General features: G+C 41.7%; 1 protein-coding gene across 3 annotated transcripts in view; it reads right to left on the bottom strand.

Moving 5' to 3' along the window:
* Positions 1-26,534, bottom strand: part of RUNX2 (RUNX family transcription factor 2) — a 213,098-nt gene that overhangs the window by 65,456 nt on the left and 121,108 nt on the right. For 2 of the 3 annotated variants that reach the window (XM_061622345.1, XM_061622347.1), the window contains exon 4: positions 18,665-18,838. The exons of the other annotated variant lie outside the window; for it this stretch is intronic. In XM_061622345.1, coding sequence (XP_061478329.1) covers positions 18,665-18,838 — 174 coding nt within the window. The remainder of the gene's footprint in view (positions 1-18,664; positions 18,839-26,534) is intronic. 3 annotated transcript variants of the gene reach the window in all.

Genomic DNA, 26,534 nt, shown 5'->3' with positions numbered 1-26,534 from the left:
GGTGCGAAGGTTGCGGATATCGCCTGTCATTTAGATAGTTTGGTAGACAGTGCTGGGGAGGAGTCAGTGGTCGTGGTGCACGTTGGCACCAACGACATGGGGAAATGCAGCCGTGAGGTCCTGGAAGCACAATTTAGGTTGCTAGGTAGGATGCTGAAAGCCAGGACCTCCAAGGTGGCTTTCTCTGAAATGCTACCGGTTCCACGCGCAGGACCAGCCAGACAGGCCCAGCTTTGCAGTCTCAATGCGTGGATGAGATGATGGTGTCGGGTGGAAGGGTTTAGATTTGTTAGGCACTGGGGAACATTTTGGGACAAGCCAGGCCTGTACAAAAGGGACGGGCTCCACTTGAACCAGAATGGAACCAGACTGCTGGCACTTAAAATTAAAAAGGTAGCAGAGCAGCTTTTAAACTGACTGAGGGGGGAAACCCGACAGGAGCTGAGAAAGGTCCGGTTCGGAATAAACCTCCCCCTGGGATAAAAACCAAAGAAATGATGAAATTTTAAAAGGGGTACACCTAGAAGTAGGCATTGTGAGAGCAGGGGCACAGGATATAAATTCAGAAGAGCAAAATTACCGCAGGCCAAACCACAAGTGCCAAAGACACTTGAAGAGAGACACTGCTTACAAGTGCCTGTACGCTAATGCTAGGAGCCTGCGAACCAAGATGGGAGAACTGGAGTGCTTGGTCTTAGAGGAGAGCATTGATATAGTGAGCATAACGGAGACCTGGTGGAATGGAGAAAACCAGTGGGATACGGTTATCCCTGGATATAAACTATATCGGAAGGACAGGGAAGGACGTATTGGTGGCGGAGTCGCTCTATACGTGAAAGAAGGCATTGAATCCAGCAAGCTCGAAACCCCAAAAGAGGCAGACTCCTCCACAGAATCGTTGTGGGTGGTGATACCATGCCCCAGGAGGGACTTAATACTGCCGTGATGGCTGTGCTGTGCCACCCTAGTCAGAGGCAGCATGCTTCTGAAAACCAGTTGCCGGAAGCCTCAGGAGGGGAGAGTGTTCTTGCACTCGGGTCCTGCTTGCGGGCTTCCCCCAGGCACCTGGTTGGCCACTGTGAGAACAGGATGCTGGACTAGATGGGCCACTGGCCTGATCCAGCAGGCTCTTCTTATGTTCTTATGAAACATTTTTATTGTAACTCTATAAAAATCTAGCATATGGTTCATTCTGATTGATGCTGTTATACCAGTGAGCAAAACTGGCAGGCTGAAGAAGGGCTGGCTAACTTGTGGCCCTCCAGATGTTGCTGAATTGAGCTCCCATCAGCCCCAACTAGCACGGCCACTGGTCAGGGATGATAGGAGTTGGAGAGCCAAGGTTAGTCACTTCTGGGCTAAGGCAAGGATCCTTGCTGAGCCCGCCACATAGGCCCCTCTCATGCATAGGGAATACTACAGAATCATTATTTACAAAGATTGTGAAAAGAAAGAATTGGCTGCTAGCCTTAGGAATATAATAAATAAAAATGACAATTTAATGTCATGACAAAATAAGCCCAAAACATTTGTTACCAGAGGGTCACAATGGAAATTTTTCAACAACTTAGGGTTGTAATACCCTGTATTTGAATTCTGATTCTGTATTTGTTTCCATACTCCAAAGAGACCACAACACTTGTGAATGTCTTTTAATTCCTCTCCTCCAGACATTCTCAGATCTAAACATCTATAGGCAACTTCTCTTGCCTATAGGCATCACAACACAGCTACAACAGCTATTGACCAACTGTGGAAAGGACTTCTGGGCTGAACTGACTGCCATAACTTATTTGTCATTGATCTGTACTTACCATTTATGTGGCTCAACAGATATATACTGGCTAAGCCTCCAGGAGTTGAGGTGTGTGTGTGGAGGGACAGGGGACGTTGGGGGGTAAATTGTTGTTATTGTTCATCTTATATGGAAATCTAATAAAAACATATTTAAAGAAAACACAGCTACTGATCTTAATGACCTTACTGTTCTTTGCAAAAGGATGAAACCCACAAAAACTAAAGAGTGTTTTGGAAAGGAGGAGAAAATGGTGGGACTGCAAATCAGTCTAGTGTCATGGCACCCATTAAAACTGTTGAAGCCTGATCAGTCACTTGTGATAGTCATGAGGTCAGGAAGAAAGGGCATCTACAGGAATCCATAAAGCTCTCTGTAGATTCCCATGAACCACAAGTGTTGGCTAAGCAGCATTAATATATGTGTATATTCTCCAAACTATGAAATTCATAAGACATAATCCAGTTGTGTAGTGTGTTCCGATAGCAGGTGGACATTTAGTATATGCCAGCAGCTAGTACACATGGGACTTAGAAACACTACAAACTAGTGATAGCACCAAACCTCATAACTACACAAACATGAATTCCCCGTTATTTCCTTCAGAATGTAAATTAAAATCAGCTTATAATAAAATATATTTACAATAAAACCAAATCCATAAAATGCATTAAACAGCCATCACAAATATCAACCACAAAAGAATAAAAAAATCCAAAATCAACAGCAGCAGCAGCAGCAAGTGACACATAAAAGCCAAAAATCCAAAATAAAGGCAGTGAAAGAAAAACAGCCTCAATATATTCTAACAAGGAGATAAATGTTTTTCAGCTGAAGGCCTTCCCAAAATCAGGCTTTTGCCAAATGCTTAAATTCACAGTGTTGGGGCTTGGTGAACCTCAACCACAAAGGCATTCCAGAGGGTGAGTGCCACCTACAACTTGTTGCCACCTGCCAGGAATCAGGTGACTGAGGAATATGGAACACAGCCTCATATGATGAAACGAACATGTGCGGAGGAACATGTGGGAAGAAGGCAGTCCTTAGAGTATCTGGGTCCCAAACAATTTAGGGCTTTAAAAGGTTAAAACCGGCATCCTGAATTGGGCCCAGAAACAAACTGGCAACTAGTGCAGATTTTAAAAAATGGGCATTTTATAAAAACACTGGCAGCAGCATTTTGCACTAGCATTTTCCAAACTGGTTTCAAAGGCAGTCCCTAAATAGAGCACATTATAGCAGTCTCATCAGGGCACGAATGACTGTGGCAAGGTCCTCTTTTAGGTAAGGTCATATCTCATGTACCAGTTTTTTTTTAAGACTATCCTTGCCACTGAACAGGAGCACTAGATCAAGGAGCATATCCAAACCACAGACGTGATATTTTAGAGGAGTGAAATCCCATCCAAAACAGGGTGCACCCCTAAACCTGAATCAAATGGTCCACCCACCACCAGTACTTCTATCTTGCCTGGATTAACGTCCAGCTTGTTATGTCTCACCTAATCCTTCACAGCAAGCAGCGGTCCAGGGTTTACACTGCCTTCCAAGGATCAGATGTATAGGAGAGATTGAGCTGTGTATAATCAGCAAATTGATGACTGCACAGCTCAGATCTTCTCCTAGCACTTTCATGTAGGTGTTGAACAGCATAGGGGAAGAGAGACCTTGAGAATCCCATAAGCCACCAACCAAAGGGAAGCACAGAAATCCTTCAGCACCAACTTGTGAGTCCTGCCCTCCAGGAATGAGCAGAGCCAGTTCAATACCACACCCCCAATATCCATCCCCGCAAGGTAACCCGGAAGGTACCACAGGCAATAGTACTTAACACTGCTGAGTGGTCAGGAGAACCAACAGAGTCACACTCCCCTGTCCATCTCCCTGTGCAAGTCAGCCACGAAGAAAGAGGTAGCCAATATGGTATCCTCCATATTTTGTTGTTAAGACTATTAGTCTCATTAGCTCGAGCCAGCATGACCAACAGCCAAGGATTATGGGAGTTGTCATCCAACAACATCTGGTGGGCCCACCCATGTCTCCTTGTGATGCAGTTATATCTTCTGCACCATGGTGGGAAACTAGACATCTGGTACTGTTCGGTCATGTAAAACAAAGCAGATATTACAGGTGACTAATAGAGATTGCTTAGGAGTATGAAATGTAATCCCCCTAACATTTTTCAAATCCGTATATTACACTCTGTATGTTTGTTATTGTTTGATTACTTATATGAAAACTTAAGTAAAAATATATTTTTTAAAAAAACATCTGGTGGGCCCCACATTAATTATCCCTACACTAGGATGCCCAAGGCAGTTTTCTGTCCTGAAAGCAGGACACAAGCAAAAAAGAGATTGAAAAGGGACCTCTGAAGTTTTGCCTCCACCACATGCTGACAACCTCTGCCCAAAAATGAATGTTTGATACCAGCAATAGTTATTTCCATCAGTAGGATCTAATTATTATTATTTTCTTCAGAAGAGGTCTCACCCCATGGCCTCCTCTAACACCACAGGCATGAACCCCTCTCTAAGAGAAGGATTTATCATCTCACTAACTCAGATGTTTAAACCTGACTGAATCAATTTTAACAGCCAGGATGGGCAAGGATAAAGTAAGCAAATGTAGTCTATAGCTCAGAACACAAAACTATTGTGTGCACAGGAAGAAAGAATGCTAAGTAATTTGTATCTGGTTTTTGGTCCATGTCCTGTTGCCACTCAGAAAGAGCTAGGCAAACACTGCCCAAATTCCAAAGGGAATTTTAAGCCTCCAAGCAATTCTGAATGGTGTATGAAGTTCCTAAGTTTCTCTGGGCCAGTGCTGAGAAACTCCAAATCTAATCAAACTATTGCTGTTGCAAAAGCTCTCTCAGGGCTGATTGCAGGTTTGAAGAAGCCTTTGGCAAAGGCCCTTCTGGTGGTCCTCCTCCTCCTCCTCTATTACTGTGCCACCTCGAATGAGTGTTAGCCCTAATGGACTTACCTGGCAGTGGCAACCAGCAGCCCCCTGATGAGCACTAGGTGTCTAGGAGCTCTGGAACATTGTGAGGAAATAAAATGGCACTCCCAGAACCAGTGCTGATTGGAGTACCAGAAAAAAACTACCAAGGGATTGGAGCTCAGATAGGGTGCCTAGCAGTGACCTGGATTCTATGTTGACTGTCTCCCTAACTTACATTTGTTTGATGTTTTCTTCTTATGATAAGGCTAAAAAAAACACCTCCCTTCAAGTTTCCTGCATTGAGCAGGGGGTTGGGCTTGATGGCCTTATACTCTACTATTCTATGATTCTAATTCACTAATAGGCAAAAAACCTTGCGGTTTAAGAACGTAGCTATAGCCAACAGATATTTCTATCAAACTTTAAAAAGCAGGAAATTGAGCAGCTATAGTGAATGCACCAGGGGATCAGGAGACCTGACCTCCTCTCTGAGATATTGGACTGTCCTACAAATTGGTCAAAATGCAAACACAATTTGAGTTGGTCTTTCACAGTCCAATCCACTTGCTGTGTAGCTTGGAAGAATTTGGTAACATGTGCCTCTGAGCATATGGTGAGTGGTGGCAACACCTGCCATCTCCAAAGATAGAGAATTATACTGTTGTATGTTTGTTGGTGTTCTTCTTACTTTGCTTCTTTCCTGTGCTAGTAATGTTTCTACAGAGAATCTAAACGATAAAATTTTATTTCCCTCATTATTCATCCTAGAAATCTGTGTCAAATTTATTTTATTAATTTCAAAGCCTTTTTATTGGCCAATGTCATATTATGGTGAAGACAGCATTTTGTGTTTCAAATTGGAGGTTATGTTCTATTTCTATTTTGGGTGCATTAACAGTTGAATCTGAAACTGCAGTTTGATGTAAAATCAGACTGATTACAATACGTTGCTACTTCAGCAATGAGTCTAGCTGTTGAGAAAAAGAGGATGCATGTTTTGAGCCTGCTATGTTTAAACCACTTCATTTAAGGCAAGGTGGGCACAGTCAATTAAAAACATAGAGCACACCTAGCATTTTGCTATAATATATTTTGCCTCCCACTGTTTTATCTTATGCAAATTGAGACACTTCTGAGGTCCACTGGAGACTATTCTGCAGAAGTCAGTGCCATTATTCTATAATTATGTTTGGAGTTTCTTTAGTGCAAATTCTGCAGTGTTGTTGTACTTCACATACTCACAGAAATAGAAACAAAATAAAATGATTTCCTATAGGAAACTTCACTAAAATTGCAAAGTAAATCAGACATATTTAAAGTGACCATTTGAACTATATCAACTGTCTTAATAATGTTGCTTCCTCCCTGCTAAAACAAGATCTGCACAGCACATGTCTTCTTTCTATTATTTGGGCTGATTGCAGGTGCATATGCACTCACCATATGCTCAGAGGCACATGTTACCAAATTCTTGCAAGCTAAACAGCAAGTGGATTGGACTGTGAAAGACCAACCCAAATTCTGTTTGCATTTTGACCAATTTGTAGGGCAGTACAATATCTCAGAGAGGAGGTCAGGTGTACTGCTCCCTGTGTGCATTCAGTATAGCTGCCCAATTTCCTGCTTTTTAAAGTTTGATAGAAATATCTGTTGGCTATAGCTACGTTCTTAAACCACAAGGTTTTTTGCCTATTAGTGAATTTCCCTGCTTTTTAATCCGGGAGGTAAGAAATGGGATCCTGTTCAAGTTTGCTGAGAATGGATTGATCATTTGCATGCTTATTGAGTTCAGTGGGATTTACTGTTGGTCAGTGACGCAGGTTGTGAGACTCACAGACAAGGTTTTTAGCAGAGAGAGAGAAACCTGAAGCAGAAGGGTTAAGCTGTGAGAATAGAGTTCCAGACAATCAAGGTCAGAGTGGCTGGCTGAGAGTGTGATAAGGTGGGAACTGGCAGGAACTCAGGGAGTGGGGGAAGAAATGTCAATGGAGAAGATGTGTCTCATGTCTTTGCCTAGTAAAGACTCTTACATGAAACTTGCCTGGCCTGTCTTATTCCTGTTCTAAACGGCTTTTGGATTCAAACCACGTCTGACCTACACACGCAATCGCCAACATTTACTCCCCTGCAATCATGCTTAGGATAGGGCAGAGCTTGGAAAAGTTACTTTTTTGAACTACAGCTCCCATCAGCCTAATCCAGTGGCCATGTTGCCTAGGGCTGATGGGAGTTGTAGTTCAAAAAAGTAACTTTTCCAAGCTCTGGGATAGGGGAAACTGACCACAGGGGATGGGGAGGGGAGGAGGAGGAGGAGGGAGGGGAGGAAATGCAGAGGGGAGGACTGGGATGGGAGCAGGCTGGATGGGGAGCGGAGGAGAAGAACAGGTTTTATCATTTGCATGTTATTGAATTCAGTGCGATTTACTCCTGTGCAATCATGCTTAGGATAAGTAAAACTGACCGGGGAGGAGGGGGGAGGGCTGGAGTGGGCAAGGGAGGAGGAAGAAGGAAGAGGGGAGGAGAGGGGAAGGGAGAGGAAAGAGAGGGGAAAAGCAAGTCTCATCATTTGTATGCTTATTGAGTTCAATGGGATTTACTCCTATGCAATCATGATTAGGATAGGGAAAACTGACCATGGGGGAGGGGGAAGGGGAGGGGGAAGGGACATATTGGAGGGGGGCAAAGGAAGGGGGAGGGGAGGACAGGTTTGATCATTTGCATGCTTAAAGAGTTCAGTGGTATTTACTTCCATGCAGTCATGCTTAAGATAAAAGGTAAAACTGACCATGAGGAGGAGGAAGGGGAGGAAGGGGAAGGAGGGTATTGGAAGTGGATGGGAAGGGAGGGGCAAACAAAGGGGGAGGGAAGGGGCAAGAGGGAGGGGATAGGGAGGGGATAGGGAGGAGAAGGGAGGGTGGGTTTGATCATTTGCATGCTTTTTGAGTCCAATGGGATTTATTTCTGTGCAATCATGTTTGAAAATGGAAATGGACTGCCTTCAAGTCGATCCCGACTTACGTTGACCCTATGAATAGGGTTTTCATGGTAAACAGTATTCAGAGGTAGTGTTACCATTGCCTTCCTCTGAGGCTGAGAGGCAGTGACTGGACCAAGGTCACCCAGGGAGCTTCATGGTTGTGTGGGGATTCGAACCCTGGTCTTTCAGGTCATAGTCCAACACTGACCTGGGGGAGGGGCAGGGAGAGGAGGGGGAGGAGATTGGGCAGAAAGGAAGTGGCTTTCCAAAAGGAAAACATTGTGAAAAGTATTGTTGTTTTTCAGCCTTTCCCCCACCTTTTTATTCTACAGCAAGCACATGTAGCCTCCCACCCAAATTTAAACCAAACCTGTCCCTGGCCACATCCACACCAGACTGTTATTTCACTTTGGACAGTCATGGCTTCTCTCAAAGAATCCTGGGAAGTGTAGTTAGTGAAGAGTGCTGAGAGTCGCTAGGAGACGCCCTGTTCCCCTCACAGACCTTCAATCAGAGTGGCTGTTAAACAGGTCTGGCCATTGAAGCACTCTCAGTGGAACAGGAATCTCCTCTCAACACCCTTCATAAACTACACTCCCCAGGATTCTCTGATGGAAGCCATGACTGTCTCATGTGAAATCAAGTCTGGTGTGGATGTGGCCCTCTGATTAGCCAAGCCCAGCAGCTGTGAGGCTTTTAGAACACTGACAGTTGGTTTTTACAGAGCATGCCCCGTGTTATCATTGGCTTCAAGCCAAAATTTCTTAAATCAATAAAAATCAGCCAGGCATTTTTTTAACTTTTAAACTGCAGAAGATTAAGGTCAGAGTATGGGGCAAGGTCAGTATTAGGATTACAGGTACTCTGTGAACATGGCTGATTTTTAATGAATTTCAACAGATTATGAGAACTCTGGCAGAAAAAAGTCCAAAAGGGCTCTGGATTTTTTCCCTCTCTCTTTTTAGACTTTGAACTCCTGATTCTCTCTGACTGTTTTATGTATCACCATGAAAATTGAGAATGTTGTTAAGCAAGCGTTTCTGAGTTTAGGACTATACGTTTTGTAAGGTTTTATTTTGAAATGAGCTTATGGGAAGCATCAAAATGGCTTGGGGGGTATTTTCAATTTAACATTGCGGAATGTGAAAAATCCATGCTGGCTGTAGTATACAGCCATTCTCGTGACTGTATAATTTGCATTAAACATGTCAAGGCCTTTGGGAGGACAGCTTCCTCCCTCTGTTAGATTTCCCCAGTTGCCTGCACTGAACTACATTTCCTAGCGTATCTGTATGGAGGGAAGAAGCCACCTGAAGTCTAGTGTAGATATACCTTTAGGCAGAGCTTGGAAAAGTTACTTTTTTGAACTACAACTCCCATCAGCCCAATCCAGTGGCCATGCTGGCTGGGGCTGATGGGAGTTGTAGTTCAAAAAAGTAACTTTTCCAAGCTCTGCCCTTAGGAAAAAGAATCACCGCAGCAGCACAGTAGGCAGCTTGCATATGTTAAAGTGTGTTTGCATGTTCTGCTGCTCAGATTTTTGAATATAGCCAGAAACAGAGGCATCTATGAATCTGACTGCTAGCTTAAGTTTATAGTATTTAATGGTTTAGCTCATAATACTGTCAAAACAATTTTAGCTGATAATAGCACATACTCCACATCAAGAAGCATGGCACAGCAACAGAATCTGTACAGAAGAAACATAGATCTGGTCATAAATACACCAGCCAAACATCTTTTTAATCTAAACATTGTAAGTTAACAGACTTCCCTAAGTGTGAGAAACCTGCTGAGGTTCCTCATGGTTCAGACCACTGGCCTTTGCATGCTGTTATGTCAGTTATTAAAGTCACAGATTGCCTATAGATCAGATGTTAGGACAGTGGTGATGAAGCATGAAACCTCACTTAATTCTCACTTATACTTGCTACTATAACGCCTCCACTGAAATTCCACCAGGCACCCTGACCACATTCTTACCGTCATACTTTTGGCTTCTCCTGTCTCATAGAATAAACCTTGCCAGTTATACCTTAGAAAAACAGGGTTGTTGTTTTTTTAAATCCATCTAAGATGAAACACTACACTGTCAAAACAGGCCAGTAGTGTTTTATATACAGAGATGTTTTGTGAGATGGGCGGGGAGGGGCAGCAAATACTCCAGCACAAAACTTTGAGTTGATAATACTGTTGTTTGTTGTTTGATTTGCACTATATCCTGCAGGATTGGGTCCCAGGAACCTTAGCCAGCCGTGGTTTATTTTTTCCATCTACCCTTTGGAGGGATATGTTGACTGAGGGACGTGTGGAGACCTTTTTGCCTACAGGAAGAGGAACATTGTTGTTGCTTAGAGAAAGAGAGCAGCTGTGGCTGCTACTTTGGTTCTTACACACAGCATTTGTTCCAGCTGCCCAGGGAGTGAGAGCTATTATTGCTGTTTGCTCCTGTCTTCTTTTGATTGTCATCATTGCTGCGCTTCTCATTGAACTGCTTGTACTGGGAAGATCTGCTGCTGGGCATAATGAAGATGGCGGCGTAAGAGCTCGCTACGGCTGGAGCTCCGCCACCATATGTTTCTTTTAACACCTTTTAATCACCTTTTAGCGTTATTTTTGGGATCAGGAACGCCTCCCCTCCGTTTTATAACTTGCAATAAGTTTGGCTGTATTTTAATTTGTTTGATTGTCTGTCTGTTGTTGTGAGAATGAGATTGAGTGAATGTGTGTTTGTGTTTATGCTGTTTAAGTGTTTTGCTGTATTAGATTTATTTTAAGATGTGCCTGGGAGAACATGCCTTGGGCCTCGCAGGGAGATTTTCGGGGGTCCCAATTAACGTTGTGACGGGTAATGGGAGGTATGGCGTTGGGAGGAGAACGTGCCAGGTAAGGGGAACTCATCCCAGACAAGTTGTGTCTGTGCCTTGTTCCGGTTCTCCTCCTATCCACAGGACTGTTGGTTGTACTGTCAGCCAGCTCTCGGATCTCCAGGTGCTGCTTTTAAATGCTAGGTCAGTCGTTAATAAAACCCCCCTTATCCACAATTTGATTGTGCAGAAGGGTGCCGACCTTGTGTGTATTACCGAAACCTGGGTGGGTGAGCAGGGAGGAGTTGCTCTTTCCCAGCTTTGCCCACCTGGGTATTCGGTGCAGCACTGTGGTAGATCTGAGGGCCGGGGAGGCGGGGTTGCTGTGGTCTATCGGAGTTCTTTCTCTCTCACTAAGCACCCTGTCCAGACGGCGACTGGTTTGGAGTGTCTTCATCTTGTGCTGGGCCAAGGAGACAGATTGGGAATACTATTGGTGTACCGCCCACCTTGCTGCCCAATGGCTTCCCTAGCTGAGCTGACGGAGATAGTCTCGGAGGTATTGTTGAGATCCCCCAGACTTGTGGTACTGGGGGATGTCAACATTTATGCCGAGGCTGTCTTGTTCGGGGCAGCTCAGGACTTCATGGCCTCCATGACAACCATGGGGCTGTCTCAAGTTGCTACTGGCCCGACGCATGTATCAGGACATACTCTTGATTTGATCTTCGCCACTGGTCATGGAGATGGTGATCTGAGGGTGGGGTATTTTTCATCTACTCCATTGTCATGGACAGATCACCGCTTGCTGAGCTTTAGACTCACAGCAACCCTTTCCCTCTGCAGAGGTGGGGGACCTATTAAGTTGGTCCGCTCCCGGAGGCTTATGGATCCTGTTGCTTTCCAGAGCGCTCTGGGAGTTTTTCCGGCAGATAGCACTGGCGCTCATGTCGAGGCCATGGTCGATCTGTGGAATGCGGAGATGACCCGGGCCATTGACATGATCGCTCCCACGCGCCCCCTTCGGTGCAGAACTCAAACAGCACCGTGGTATACCCCAGAGCTGAGAGTGATGAAGCAAGAGAGAAGGAGGCTAGAGTGCAAGTGGAGGCGAACTCCTGACGGATGTAGTCATTCTTTGGTGAGTGCTTCCACTAAGTTGTATGTAAAAGCGGTTAGGGCGGCAAAAAAGTCATATTTTGCTGCCACCATTAGATCATCTCTTTGCCGCCCAGCGGAGCTTTTTAGGGTGGTACGAGGGCTTTTATTTTTTTTTTTTTCAATAATTTTTATTCAGATTTTCATAAAACATACAAGACAAAATCATAAAACATTCAAAGACAAAAAACAAAATCAAAAATAGTTAAACAAAAAGAAAAAAAGAAAAAAAAAACAAAAATAAAAAATAAAGAGTAAAATATTGACTTCCCATTTGTCAAAGATCAAATCAGTTATAAGTCTATAATATATAACAATCCTGTCTCTTAAGTCATATTATAAAATCACTTTCCTCCAGTAGTTATCTTACTTAATCATCAAATCTCATAAACATTACTTTATTCTTTCCACAAAAAGTCAAAGAGAGGTTTCAATTCTTTAAGAAATATATCTATCAATTTTTTTTTTTCCAGATAAGCATATCGATTAATCCATCTCATTACTAATTATGATAATCTTATTGTCATAACCATAGTCAAAATAAACATTTCAATTAATCCATCACATCAGAATCTGTTAGGTTCAATAATTTCAGTAGCCATTGTTCTATTATCTCTATTAGTTCCATTTTCCATCTTCCATCTTCAGTAGTCTTGTTAAGTCCAGTAATTTCAATATCCAATCTTCCATTATCAGTATTCCATAATAATCTTGCTGTCAAAGCCATAGTCATATAGTAAGAGTCTGATGGGGATTACCTCTATCCCAAATATTTTCTTGCCATCCATTCTGAATAGGTTGCTGAAATACTGCTGTAAAATCATATCTCTGTTCTTTTTTTCAAAATACACTGGGTCATCTCTTAAAAGTTTTTCCATTGTCACATGGCTGCAGTTAATTCCATAGATTTTCTCTATATTGGGCTCCATCACATCATTCCAGTCCAGAAGATTATCCATGCCATTGATAACTTTATCTCTAGAATCTTCATTCATTTCTTCAGAGATAACATTGAGTTCCAAACAATAGATTTTATTTCTAAAGTCCATAGACTCCAAATCTTGTTCCTGTTCCACGTTGGTTCCAATCTCCGGGATCTCCTCTCTCACAGGGACCCCTATTCCAGTCTCCGGGGTCACCTCTCTCACAGGGACCCCTGTTCCAATCTCTGGGGTCTCCTCTCTCACAGGGACCCCTTCCAGGGTCACCTCTCTCACAGGGACCCTTATATCTTTAATCTCCTGCTTCATTTTACTCAATTCAATTTTCATTATCTCAATCTCATCCATTATTTTCTGAAACATAGTTATTTCCAGATTTTCAGCCACTTTCTTAATTGCCATTTTAAAAGAAAAATATAGGAAAACCACTTCTTATTTCAGCAACAATTGGGTTAATACTCCAAACTTGGTGACATCACAGTATAAACAGAGCAGACAGCCTTATCTCTCCAATAGTTAAGTAAACAAAATGCAGTTCCCAGGATCGAAACAATTAATGGCAATCGTCAAGAAACAGATTCGTCAAAATAAAATAGACCAAAAAGAGAGTAGTCTCAAAACAGTATAATATTTTTCAAAATAAAAATCTGGAATAGAAATCCCTCTTCTGTGTATATCTTTAGAATGCAAATCCAGGACAGCTTTTTGCAACAAAAACAGAGATAAGCTATTAATTAGTGCGTAGCAGAGAGAAGTTATGGCTCCCCAGTGAGATGTCAAAAACTGATCAATCTGGCAAATCTCTTTTAAACAGCAACAATTTAAGTCAAGTAAAAGAAAAATATAGAAAGAAGGGTGCTTGCCTGTTAGTGCGTTCTCTCTTAGAAGATAAGGTGAACGTTCGCTTTATCAGATAGAGCTTGCTGTTAAAAATCCGTCCCACCTTCGTCGGCTGGACCTCGTCCCATAAATTAATGAGATCTGGTCGTCCCAACAAAAATAGGCTTTGAGGTTAATCTCTTCGTTTCTCCCTACCCGGGAGAAGTTTAATCAGTCAAAAAAAAAAGAAAAAACTGACTGATATATCTGAATAAGCTTCTTTTGAGGCAGGAGCCCGTCTCAAAAGCAGGCACAGGCTAAGTCACCCTTCCCGGAAGTCGGTACGAGGGCTTTTACATTCTGGCCCTCCTGATACTAAGGAAACATCGGACGCTCGCTGCAACGAATTTGCGGAGCACTTCCAGGATAAGATTGCTCGCATCCGTCGGGACTTAGACTCTGATGTTATGACAGATGACTCCATTGAAGTGTCCAGAGCGCGGTCTTGTCCTTCATTGTTGGATGAGTTTCAGTTGGTGCAGCTCAAGGAAGTGGACAAGGTGCTTGGAATGGTGCAGGCGACCACATCTGCCCTTGATCCTTGCCCATCTTGGCTGGTGAAGGCAGCAGGGCTGTAACCACCGGCTGGGCCAAAGAGGTGATAAACGCCTCCTTCAGAGAGGGAGTAGTCCCTGGTAGTCTCAAGGAGGCAGTAGTGAGACCTCTTCTAAAGAAACCTTCTTTGGACCCAGATATTTTGAACAACTATAGACCGGTGGCGAATGTCCCTTTTTTGGGCAAGGTCCTGGAGCAGGTGGTCGCCGGTCAGCTCCAGGCGCTCTTGGATGAAACCAATTATCTGGATCCGTTTCAATCCAGTTTTAGGCCTGGTTTTGGTACTGAAACAGCCTTGGTCGCCCTGTATGATGACCTTTGTCGGGAGAGGGACAGGGGGAGTGTGACCCTGTTGATTCTCCTTGATCTCTCAGCGGCGTTTGATACCATCGACCATGGTATCCTTCTGGGGAGGCTCGCGGAGTTGGGAGTTGGGGGCACTGCTTGGCAGTGGCTCTGCTCCTACTTAGCGGATCGTCGCCAGAAGGTAGTGCTTGGGGAACATTGCTCGACACCCTGGACTCTCCATTGTGCAGTCCCTCAGGGGTCAGTCTTGTCCCCCATGCTCTTTAACATCTACATGCAGCCTCTGGGTGCCGTCATCAGGAGTTTTGGAGTGCGTTGCCATCAGTATGCTGATGACACGCAACTCTACTTCTCCTTTTCACCTTCTTCAGGTGAGGCTGTTGATGTGCTGAACCGTTGCCTGACCGCGATAATGGACTGGATGAGAGCTAATAAACTGAAACTTAATCCAGACAAGACTGAGACACTGTTGGTGAGCTCTTTACTTGCCCAGATGGTGGATGTTCATCCTGTTCTAGATGGGGTTACACTCCCCTTGAAGGAACAGGTTTGTAGCTTGGGGGTCCTTTTTGACCCTTCCTTGTCGCTTGAGGCTCAAGTGGCCTCGGTGGCACGGAATGCGTTTTACCATCTTCGCTTAGCAGCCCAACTACGCCCCTATCTGGACAGTGACGATCTCGCCTCAGTTGTTCACGCTCTGGTAACCTCTAGACTGGACTACTGTAATGCGCTCTATGTAGGGCTGCCCTTGAAGACCGTTCGGAAACTTCAGCTAGTGCAAAACGCGGCAGCCAGGTTGTTAACGAGGACCTGCTGGTCTGCGCATATAACACCTGTCCTGGCCCGCCTGCACTGGCTGCCTATTTGTTTCTGAGCCAGATTCAAGGTGCTGGTTTTGACCTATAAAGCCTTACACGGTGTGGGACCACAATACCTTGTGGAACGCCTCTCCCGCTATGAACCTACCCGTTCACTTCGTTCAATATCCAAGGCCCTCCTCTGGGTACCAACTCATCAGGATGCCCGGAGGATTGTTATTAGATCTAGGGCCTTTTCTGTGGTGGCCCCCGAACTGTGGAACAGCCTACCTGTGGAGATACGCCTGGCGCCTTCGGTACTTTCTTTTAGGCACCAGGTTAAGACCTGGCTATACTCCCAGGCATTTTAATGTTCAATGTGTTTCATTTAATTTTTTTTTTCGTTTAACTTGTTGCTGATTTTATTGTAATTTTATTGTAATATTGTATTTTAATCTTGTTTTGTTCACCGCCCAGAGAGCTATTCGCTATGGGCGGTTTAAAAATGAAATAAATGAAATGAATAATAGTTTTATTTATGAACAATGTACTGGTTTTCATTTGGCTCTGTACTTCCCCAGAAAAAATCTAAACGTATTGGATGGTTGGTATTTAATGGCCTTTCTGTGTTGCTTTTGCAGTGCACTAGTTAAAATGCCATGTTGAATAAAATGACTAAAACCAATCTATAACTTGCGCTGCCACATTCTAAATATGTGTGTGTGCGTGCGTGCATATGTGTGTTTGAGAGAGAGCATACATTTGTAAATACAATATAAATACATGCCAGAAAGGATTGAATAGGAACTAAAATACAGAACATGGAAAGAAAAGGAAATGTAATACTGGGATCAACATCTAATTCTTTGTTATTCAGATAGCATTTGACCGGGATATTAAATACTATCTATAGTAAATCATGAATTAATTGTAGAAAGCCACACCTGGAATAAAATAAGTAATTTAACTGAGTAGTTCTTAGAAAGGAAACAAGTGTGTTTGTCTATGCTTTTCAGAAACTGATTTTTTTTGTCTTAATTATCTAGTCCCAATACCCTCTTGTAACTAAACCAAAGTATGTGCAATTGAAGTAATGGAATATTCTTCTCTGTTTAGCCCTGGTTCCATTTCTCTCTTCTTCCTCTGTTGTTAGGGGGTACCTGTCAAGCCAGTTCTTTGTAAAGTACCATGTGCATAGATAGTGTGCAATGCTATAAATACATAAATAAATCTAACTTATAAAGAAGTTCTAAACATCATGTTCTGATGTTGGAGTAATTTCTCAGTACAGCATCATGTTCTGTAGCATGCCAGAATGCCATCTAGACATGTTATTTTGAAGTACATGGAGCATCACACTACTTCTGACTGTACAGAAGTACACTCAGAATCTTTACTGCCATAGTTAACAAAACACTTGACTAAGTGCATGCTATGAAAATTAGAACTGGTAGCACTAGTAGCTCTAAAGCGGGAGGCTTTCTGCTTTAAAATGCTGCACGTTCACCAGAAAGGCACAAAGGGTCTAACTGGAAAAAAAACTAGAATCCATTCTAACTATTTTGATGGGATAGTAGAAAAACTAGTATTGTGGTAATGTTACAAGTTCTACATTATTATAAATCAAAGTTTGTGTTCCTTCTTTCCTTCCTAAGTATTTCTTCCAGTGATCTTTCAGCACAGAATGCTTTGGAATACAGTAGGTGCAAAAGTAGACTGGATTTTGGCACAAACTGCAGCATCAGAAATATGCAGCTATATAAGTAGATGCAAACTTTCAAGCATGGCAGAAATAATCACTATCAAAAAGGCAAAGCACATTTCAAATGTTTGGCAAGGAATGTGTGTTGTCCTCAGTATAAATTGCTCTGTTCGGGCAAGTTGCACTATTACTTATCAGCAGACTTGCACATATTTGGAAGAGATTTTGAAATATTTCCACTGCAATCTTTTTAGCTACATAGAATGAATAGTTAACTCCAAAGATTATTATAGTATTCACTACTCACATTCATTTGAACATCATCTACAGTTTACAGGATATTAATGTGCTGCTGTTGACTCAGAACAAAACAAAAAGTGGTATGCTGTAAATATTAACCCAGCAGCAGGTTTTCTACAGAAAGCATTTATCTGAACAAGAACAGCATGTGACATTTTAAATGTTATAAGAGATTCTAGGGACCATCTGTGTGACAATATAAAATGAAAACCATATGGTGTCAGGAAGAAAACTTGTTCTCAGTCACTGGTATAATATTATATGACAATTAAACGAAGACTGCTGTCCTGTGCACATGCAGAAAGCAGAATGGAGGCCACTTCCTCATGGTGGAATCCCACATTTTTGTGATATGCATCTGAATAACAGAATTGCATGGGCAGGACCAAGCAGATGCGTCCTTTCCACTCAGTCATTTACTTCCCTTCCAAAGTGGGAAGGAACCATGGGATTAGGCCCAACCCACATAATTCAGATCCTCATATGTGTACCACACCAATTAAGGATCACATCATTTCATTTACTTATTTTAAAAACTTATACCGCAGCTTTCTAATGCATTTGCATCACTCAGGGTGAGTTACAACAATTAGATACCCATGTCACTACTAGTAGTATCTGCAAATAGGTCCTGAATTAAAGACATACATTGATTGATTGATTGATTGATTGATTGCACTTGTATACCGCCCCATAGCCAAAGCTCTCTGGGCGGTTTACAGCAATCAAAAACATTAAAACAAATATACAATTTAAAACACATTTTAAAAACAATTTAAAACACAGCTCCTTTTTCAAAACTATAAAACAAAAATTGGGCCTGTGCAGGAATAAGGGCTGCATTTCATTAACTTTTTCTTTCTGTACAAAATGTACCCCCCTTTGAGTGGGACCATTAAAATAAAATTGTAGATAAACAAAACTCACTCATCCCTGTGTGTGTGTTTTAAATAATAATTGGTCTAAATTTGCTGCTGCTGCTTTTTAAATGTAACAGTGCTTTAGATTTTCTCTGCTTTCTCTTCCCACATTCTATTTTGAACAGCAGAACCAACTTCTTGGCTTGAAAATATAATGTATACAACTCTCAGCACAGGCTGGTTTATAGTTTATTGAGACAGTGATATATAGATATGGATACTAGAGAGAAGCCATAATGTCAAATAATAAATGGGGTAAAGTAGTACTTGTTTGGCAATGACAATGCTGTGCAAAGCATACTGAACAGCAATCCTAAATAAATATGTAAATGGAAAATTTACATATATTTTATCAATGCATGTAGACCAGTTACAAGAATGTGACCCCAAAGATGAGTATTCTCCAATTTAATTCCCCCCAAATTGACTTCAGAGAAAAAGACTAATCTGTTCCCAACTAGCTTACCTTTGCTTATACCTTTCACTTTGCAACAGTCTTATTTTTCTACATTTTGAAACAACAGGCCTACTACGATCAAGTATTACCATGGCCCATACAAGCCCATGGTTCTGTCTCTTACCTGTAATCTGACTCTGTCCTTGTGGATTAAAAGGGCTTGGTGCAGAGTTCAGAGGGGGCCGTGGGCTCTGAGTCGGGACCCCTACTCTCATACTGGGATGAGGAATGCGCCCTAAATCACTGAGGCGCTCAGAGAACAAACTAGGTTTAGAGTCATCAAGCTTCTGTCTGTGCCCTGGAAACAGCAAATCATAAAATAAAAGTGTTGTTAGCATAACTGAACAATGTATTATTAAAAAAAAATTATTGCAAGGACCAAACAAGTTTTAGCTTTAACCTGTAACTGGTGCAGAGAGTGAACTACAAACTATTTCACCCATTACAATAATCCTACATGAAAGATACTTGTGTTACAAGTAATTTGCTCACGTGAGCATAAGATTGCCACATAAGACAGAAAAGCACTGCTGGATCAGGGCAAAGGCCCATCTAATCCACCACCTTGTTCTCATAGCGGCCAGCCAGATGCCTATGGGAAGCCCACAAGCAGGACCAGAGTGTAACAGCTCTCCCCACTTGTGATTCCCAGCAATTGATATTCAGAGTAACAGTGCCTCTCACAGCTGAGGCAGAACATAACCATCATGGCTAGTAGCTGTTGATAGTCATACCCTCCATGAATTTGTTAAATTCTCTTTTAGAGTCATTCCACTTGGCGATTACCACTACATCTAGTGGAAGCACGTTCCATAATTGAACTGGACATACTGTAAGAAAGTCCTTTCTCTAGTCTTGAATCTTTCGACATTCAGCTTTACTGGGGGGCCCTGAGTTCCAGCATTAGAAGACGGAGAGAAAAGCTCCTCGCTATTCACTTTCTCCACACAATGCATAACCTTACACACCTCTATTACATCCGCCTCCCTTACTCACCTATTTCCAAGCTAAAAAGCCCCAAATGTTTTGAGGGGAGGTGGCCAGCACTGTATATAGTATTGCAAGTGTGGTCCCACTATAGTTAAGATGGCATTATGGTACTGGCAGTTTTATTTTCAGTCCTTTTTCAAATGACCACTAATGTGGAATTCTCTATTTTCACAGCATGGTTAACATCTTCATCAAGCTATCTACTATGACTCCAGCCCTGTAGCCAATGTGGGGCAAAAGGGAGAGCTGGCCCCTCAGAGCTGTGCTTCACTCCCACCCCGAGCCAGGATTTCTTTGGAAAACTGTCTTTTTAATTTGTGACATGACGGACAATGACAGCCTCCATTTACAGAATGACAGCTTGTGTTAAGGACAGGAACAATTTAAGAATAGGACCATCTGAAAAATTCAATAAAGCAGGACGAGTGTACAACAAAGGCCTCATTTGGAAGAGCCCCTAAAAGTTTGCTCTCTCAAGACTTTCCCTGACTATAGGTGGATTTTTCATTATCACAATCAGCCTATAATTATTTAAATAATGCTGGAAAAAACAGCCTGTATAGGAACATGACCTTTGAAGAGTTAAATATTACAACTTTGTATTATGGGCTAGAATTAGACTCCACCCCTTGGACTTTCCTTTGCTCTGCTTTTCAGTTATGTTTTCTATCCAGCCAACAATAAAGAAGCATGTTTGTTTGCCTGCATTAAGAAGTAAGAGTTTGTTTATTCTGCAGTTATGATGAGTAGAGCAGAATTAGGTATTTATTGCTAAAGGGTGAAACAAAGAGATAAAGTGTTCTGAAAAAATATGTACCCTAAGTTACACTTTTATCTTTTAAAGCGCTCCCTGTGCTCACAATTATAGCAGTTATTTTTCTTCTTTTTCTTGAGTACTGGTAGCAAAACAGTGCTAGAGGAATAGAAGCACTGCTGTGCACACTACAGTTAACTAGCTGGCTGGGTAGACACATAGGGTATAACTCAGACCTATTTTTCCTATTTTCCTAATGTGTGCAGCTCAGCATGAGGTCTTTTCAGGGTTTCTGGACAGAAAAATCAAACCAACAACCAGTAAAAAAAATTTTGATTGCTTTCCACAATTAGTTTCCAATTTCACTTAGTCAGTCCTTTATATAGCAGCCAGTTAAAACGTTTCCCCTTGATTGTCCAACAGGAAGGAAAATCTAAAGGTTAGGAACAAGAGTAGAAGAAGGGGCCCTCAAGGAGGAATTAACAAACACATCCTAAAGTATTTATTTTCTCAATGCCCTTCCCTAAACTTGTATTATTTAACTTGTATTGTATTGTATAACTTGTCTATTTATTGGTATTTCAGTATGGATTTAACTATGTTTTAACTTTTTAGTCGTTGTTGTATGTCCTTATTGTTGATTATGTTGACCATGTGGTTTTAAATTATATATGAAATGTTTTTATCTTGATGTACACCGCCCAGAGAGCTTCGGCTATGGGGCGGTATAAAAATTTAATTAAATAAATAATAATAAATAAATAAATAAATAAATTATGGACAAGTTTGTTTTTCAGGTGGAATCTAAATGTGAGATACCTAATGCAGCATCAAAGCCAAGCTCAGGAGCTCACTGTCTTTACCCAATTCTTATTCTTATTCTTAGTCACATAATACCCAAAGGTCCCCAAGCAACTTACACAATCTTAAAACAAAACAAATAAAACACAGTATAAAAACATAACAATAAACAACAACAAAACAATAGCAATACCATCCCCACACAGTCACAAGAAGGTTTGGCAGCATTTTAAAAACAAAACATCATCTAAATCTATCGAATGCCTGAGAGAAAAGGTATGTCTTTATCTGGCACTGAAAACATGTCAATGACAGCACCAGGCGGACCTCATTGGGGAGCATATTCCACAGATGAGGAGCCACAACTGAAAAGGCCCTCTCCCTTGTCACCACCCTCCGAGCTGGAGAGGGGCCTCAGAAGAAGATCTAAGGGTCCAGGTAGGTTCATATTGGAAGAGGCGTTCCAAAAGATATTTGGAACCTGAGCTGTAAAGAGCTTTATAGGTCAAAACCAGCACTTTGAAGTAGTTTAGTTTAGTTCATCAAAAATCAAAACAGAGGGACAGGCCACAGGTGAAAGAGACTGCAGCTACAGGCAAAGTCAAGTATTTGAGTCTGCTATTCCTGGGGATCTCTCAAAAAAGGGTGAGACAATTCAACAAATTAAACCTCATGCATACTTGAAGAACATTAAAGGCTGTAATTTCCAACAAGTATGGTTGCAGAAATATGAACGGTTGGAGTATTCTAAGCCCCACACTAGTTTTTAACTTCTTAGTTTCAGCATAAACTATTTTGTTTGTTTTACACCTTTTGGTATCCCCTTGTTCACTGTGTCCTTAACCTCCTTTTTCTTATGAAACGAACAAAAATATGTCAGCCATTTAATTCCTGGTGTTCATACTAAATTTTCTGTTAACTTAACCTGTACATAGCCCATTATGTAAGTTAACACACCCTCTTCATGGAGAAGAGGGGAACAGCCACTGCCGTTCCCATCCTCTGGCCTGGCCCTCACATCCTTTCCACCAGTGTGTGTGGGGGGGGGGATTGGCTGGCACTAAGTGTCTGCTTCCCAACAGATGCCCCACCTAGAAATGTGACTGCCCTACTTAACAAGGAAAACTGGATACAGGTCTGTATCCTGTATCATTCCTGGCAAATCACCATCAGTTCCAGACTCCATGAACATATATGTAAAATTAAGATTTTTTTTGCCCCAGTGTACATCACTTTACACTTGCTTACATGGAATTGCATGTGCCACGTTACTGCTCATTCACTCAACTTGGAGAAATCCTTTTGGAGCTTCTCACAATCCCTTTTTCTTTAACCACCAAGAACAATTTGATGTCATCAGCAAACCTGGTTACCTCACTGATCACCCTTTACTGTAAATCATTTATGAACAAGTTAAACAGCACAGGTCCCAATACCAATTATTGGAGGACTCCATTTTCTACATCCTTCCACTGGAAGAACTGTCCATTTATTCCTAAATAATAAATAACAAGGAAGGGCAGGGGGCAAAATCCCCAGGGCTCAGATCTCTGGAGGGCCTAGGCCGTGAAAAAACAAACAATACATTACAAAATAAATTTCGGGATCTCCACAGATCCCCATTATAACAGAGTGGTTATAATGTCTGTTGATAAATATCAACATATCAAAATCTTCTATAAGCACCAACATTTATTAATATGATTCAGGCATGGCAAAGCACTACATACATCTTGAGACTAGAACTACTAGCTGCCAATACAGTAGGGCCCCACTCATACGGCCAGTTACGTTCCGCCCCCCCGCTGAAAAGCAAAAACCGCTGTAAAGCGGAACTCATTGAATAGAATGGCGCTCGATGCCTGAAAACCTCCGTAAAAGCGGAACAAGCACTGTATGAGTGGGGCTTTAGTCTAATTGCATCTAATTGAGACCACTGTGTTACCGAATCGCCGTAAAGCGAATTGCCTTAAAGCGGGGCCCTACTGTAGTAGGCCCCAGTTCACAGTACTACTAGGTGCCAGTAGTAGGCTCCAATTCAATTTATAGAACTACTAGGCCCCAGTTCACATTTGCTCAGCAATCATTTTCTACCGTTCTGTTAAAGGAACAGTACACCATAGTGCAGATAAAGAGAAAGCTAATACATGGGGGGGGGGTTGTAACAAAATCAGACTTTATATGTTTAAAACTGTTTTGAAATTGTGTTCAGGTAAGAAAGTGTTAATGGAATGTTAGGAGGTGCAGATGAGGTATGACCCACAGGTGGAAGGGAGTGTGTGAGTGAAAATTCCCCTCTGAATTTTGAAGAGAAAAGCCATTGGGATTTGACAGTTAAGAGTTAGATAGGATTAGGGATCAAGAAGAGAACACTGAGTTAGAAGAGCTATGGGTTTTAGGGGAGGATTTCACTAGGATTAGTGGGGTAGGATAGGTAGGTAGGATAGGCCAACACAACTTATTCATGTACTATCACATTTAACATCTTGTATACAATAATCTTGTATACAAAATTCCACGTGTCAGCTTAGTCAAGAGTGCTACCATGCTAAGGTCCTATTCTGTACCTATACCTATACCAATTTTACAGAAAGATTACACCAGTGGTCACCTTTTCGGGAAAAGGTGGTGGGGGCTGAAGCTTCTGGTTCAGAGGTCATATCTGACCCAGGCTAAGAGGGACTTCCTGGGGATTTCCTGATCCAGGCGTTTAGGAATCAGGTGGTGGAAATCCCAGAGACACAGGAACATCACACATGCCACCTCTTATTATTTGGTCTGCATGTTGGAAAAAAATCTGCATGTGTTTTTGGCATTGTTTCAAGGTGAAATTAACATTATGTTGTACAAATACAAGTCTGGAGCAGAGAAGAGAAAAGTGAGAAAAAGCTGAAAAAGGTTGGGCAAATTTATTCAGCCTGAGCTTTTTCAAAATCATCATGTAGTGATGAGGAGATAATGAAAGCCAGTCATCAGATGTTAAAACATTATTATTAGAAGAAAACGCTACTGGGGATTCTGCTGAAGTAGATGAACAGAAATGCACTAGCACAACTCACAGTAAAGATAGATTGGTCACTAGATTTGAGGGGCAGGCCCTAGTGATGTCACGGGGCGGGCCCTAGTGATGTCATTAAGCATGATACATTAAGCATCAATCACAGTTGCTTGGAGCATACAATTAAAAAAAATCTGATTGGAAATTAAGATAGAAATCTTAGCTAAAAGATGGAGCCTGGGTAGTGAACATTTAATCTAGCCTACTTGCTTTCAGCAAGAAGGGTTAAGTGCCTTCAGGCCAGGCCAGTCATCAGAAGGTCACTGTAGGGACAAAGGAGCTTAGTGTTGTGGAGATGTTAGATGGGTTCTTTGGGGAGTAAAGATGGATGCTCCTGAAGGCTGCAATTCTAAACACACTTACTAAGGGATTAAGCCCCATAGAACTCAACAAGACTGACTTCTAGTAGATACAGTTTGGATTGTGCTGTTGGTAAACCTTGACTAGGGTTCCTCTACAAAGACATCCATATCCAAGCAGGGTTGGCAACCCCCTGCCTGGAATGCCCTGCCCTTATCTTTTAACGTGGCTGCTCCAAACTTCTTTACAGATTTGACCCTTCACTTCAGAAAGAGGTATGAGAAATGAGTAAGAAGTATCTTTTAAAATTGTTCTTTTCAATTCACTCTTGAATGCACATCATACCTAGGGCAGATCCACACCATTCATTTAAAGCACATTCAACACCCATTTGAAGCACATGAACCACACCACAGAATAATGGGAACTGCAGTTTGTCAAGAGTGGTGAGAACTATAACTGTGAGGGGGAAACAATACTTCCCAGGATTCTTTAGGGGACGTCGTGCGCTTTAAATGCGAGTTGGATGTGCTTTAAACATATTGTGTGAATCCACTTAATAAATTTTGCCTGCATGTAAATTGTTTTAATTAATTTTTCAAAATGGAAATGAGCTATAAACTGTAGTGGGTGACCATGGGCTACTCACCATCTCTCAGCCTATCTGCCCCTCAGGATGAAAATAATGGAGAACCATGAACGCCCCAAGGCATACTTAAAATGTAAAGGAAGTATTGTACAACCATAGTGTGAAATCGGATACTTATTGGGATACAGTATGACAAAATATTTATATAAGCGTGACTATCAAATATGTTTATTATTTATACAACCTGTAAAGATATTTATAGTGCAAACCTATGTTTGTTTACTCAGAAGCAAGTCCCAATGTATTCAATGGGGCTTACTTAACCAGGGAAAACTGTACCCTGAAATGATAAGGAACTTGTTCTTTTAACAAGCCTTTTAAGTTGAGACCTTATCCCAGTCTGTGTCTGTGTTAGAATGGCTTTTTAATATGTTTTTAAACCTTTTCTTTAAAAAGAAATGTTTTTAAAGCTTTTAAAAATGTTTTTAAAGATGTTTGTGTTAATATATTTTAAAGTCTGTTTTTATGATTTTTAAAGTGTTTTTAGTGCTTTTGTTTGCCGCCCTGAGCTCCTACTGGAAGGAAGGAAGGGATATAAATCAAATAATAAATAAATAAAAATAAATAAATAAACTTCATTCACTCAACCCAAAATTCAGAATCATGCCACTTTAAGCTGTTTATACTTGTTTTATGGTTATTGGTTTTTAAAGTTATTTATTTCTTATTGTGAGCTGCCTTGGTTTCCAATCACCAACCCTACCTCACAGGGTTGTTGGAAAGGACACACACACACACAGAGAGAAGTGTAAAAATACACCCCATATAATCATAACCATGTCTACTCAAAAGTAAGTCCTAATGGAGTATTGGATTAAATACTTTCATCTTTCATAGCCCAGGGTCTGACTCTTGCACAGAAGAGAAAAAAAACTTTAAGCCATATTACACAAACTGCAAAATCTGAAAGCCTCCATTTTCTGACGTTGAAATTAAGCTTAGGCATGCCTGGATCAAGAAGTCACAACCTGACTTCATTTATTGGCTGCAATCCTGAAAGGGCGGGGTTAGAGCCGGAGCTTGAACAAGTTACTTTTTTAAACTACAACTCCCATCAGCCCCAGCCAGCATGGCCACTGGATTGGGCTGATGGGAGTTGTAGTTAGAGCTAGGAGCTGTTCTAAACATCTGTAAAACAGATTTAACAGTCGCGTGGGGGGGGCGGTCGACCTTTTGGTGTATATCTCAGGAACCAAACCACCTAGAAACTTAATTTTTTTAAAAAAATTGAAGCTGAGAGTCTGGAGATTAAGGGGCACTAGCCAGAGAGGGCCCCCAAAAACTGGAGACTCCAGGCGAAAACTGGAGACCTGATAACCCTATTGGTCACATATCTCATTATTGAATACTTCATTGTGAATTAATTTGCCTGTACAGTTAGCACACCAGAAGAAATTTGCGTATTCTTACCTTTTATTTTATTTTTATGAATAAAACCAAAT

Source organism: Rhineura floridana, chromosome 4, assembly GCF_030035675.1.
Source record: "Rhineura floridana isolate rRhiFlo1 chromosome 4, rRhiFlo1.hap2, whole genome shotgun sequence".
Taxonomy (NCBI): domain Eukaryota; kingdom Metazoa; phylum Chordata; class Lepidosauria; order Squamata; family Rhineuridae; genus Rhineura; species Rhineura floridana.
This window is presented reverse-complemented; position numbering and strand designations above follow the sequence as displayed.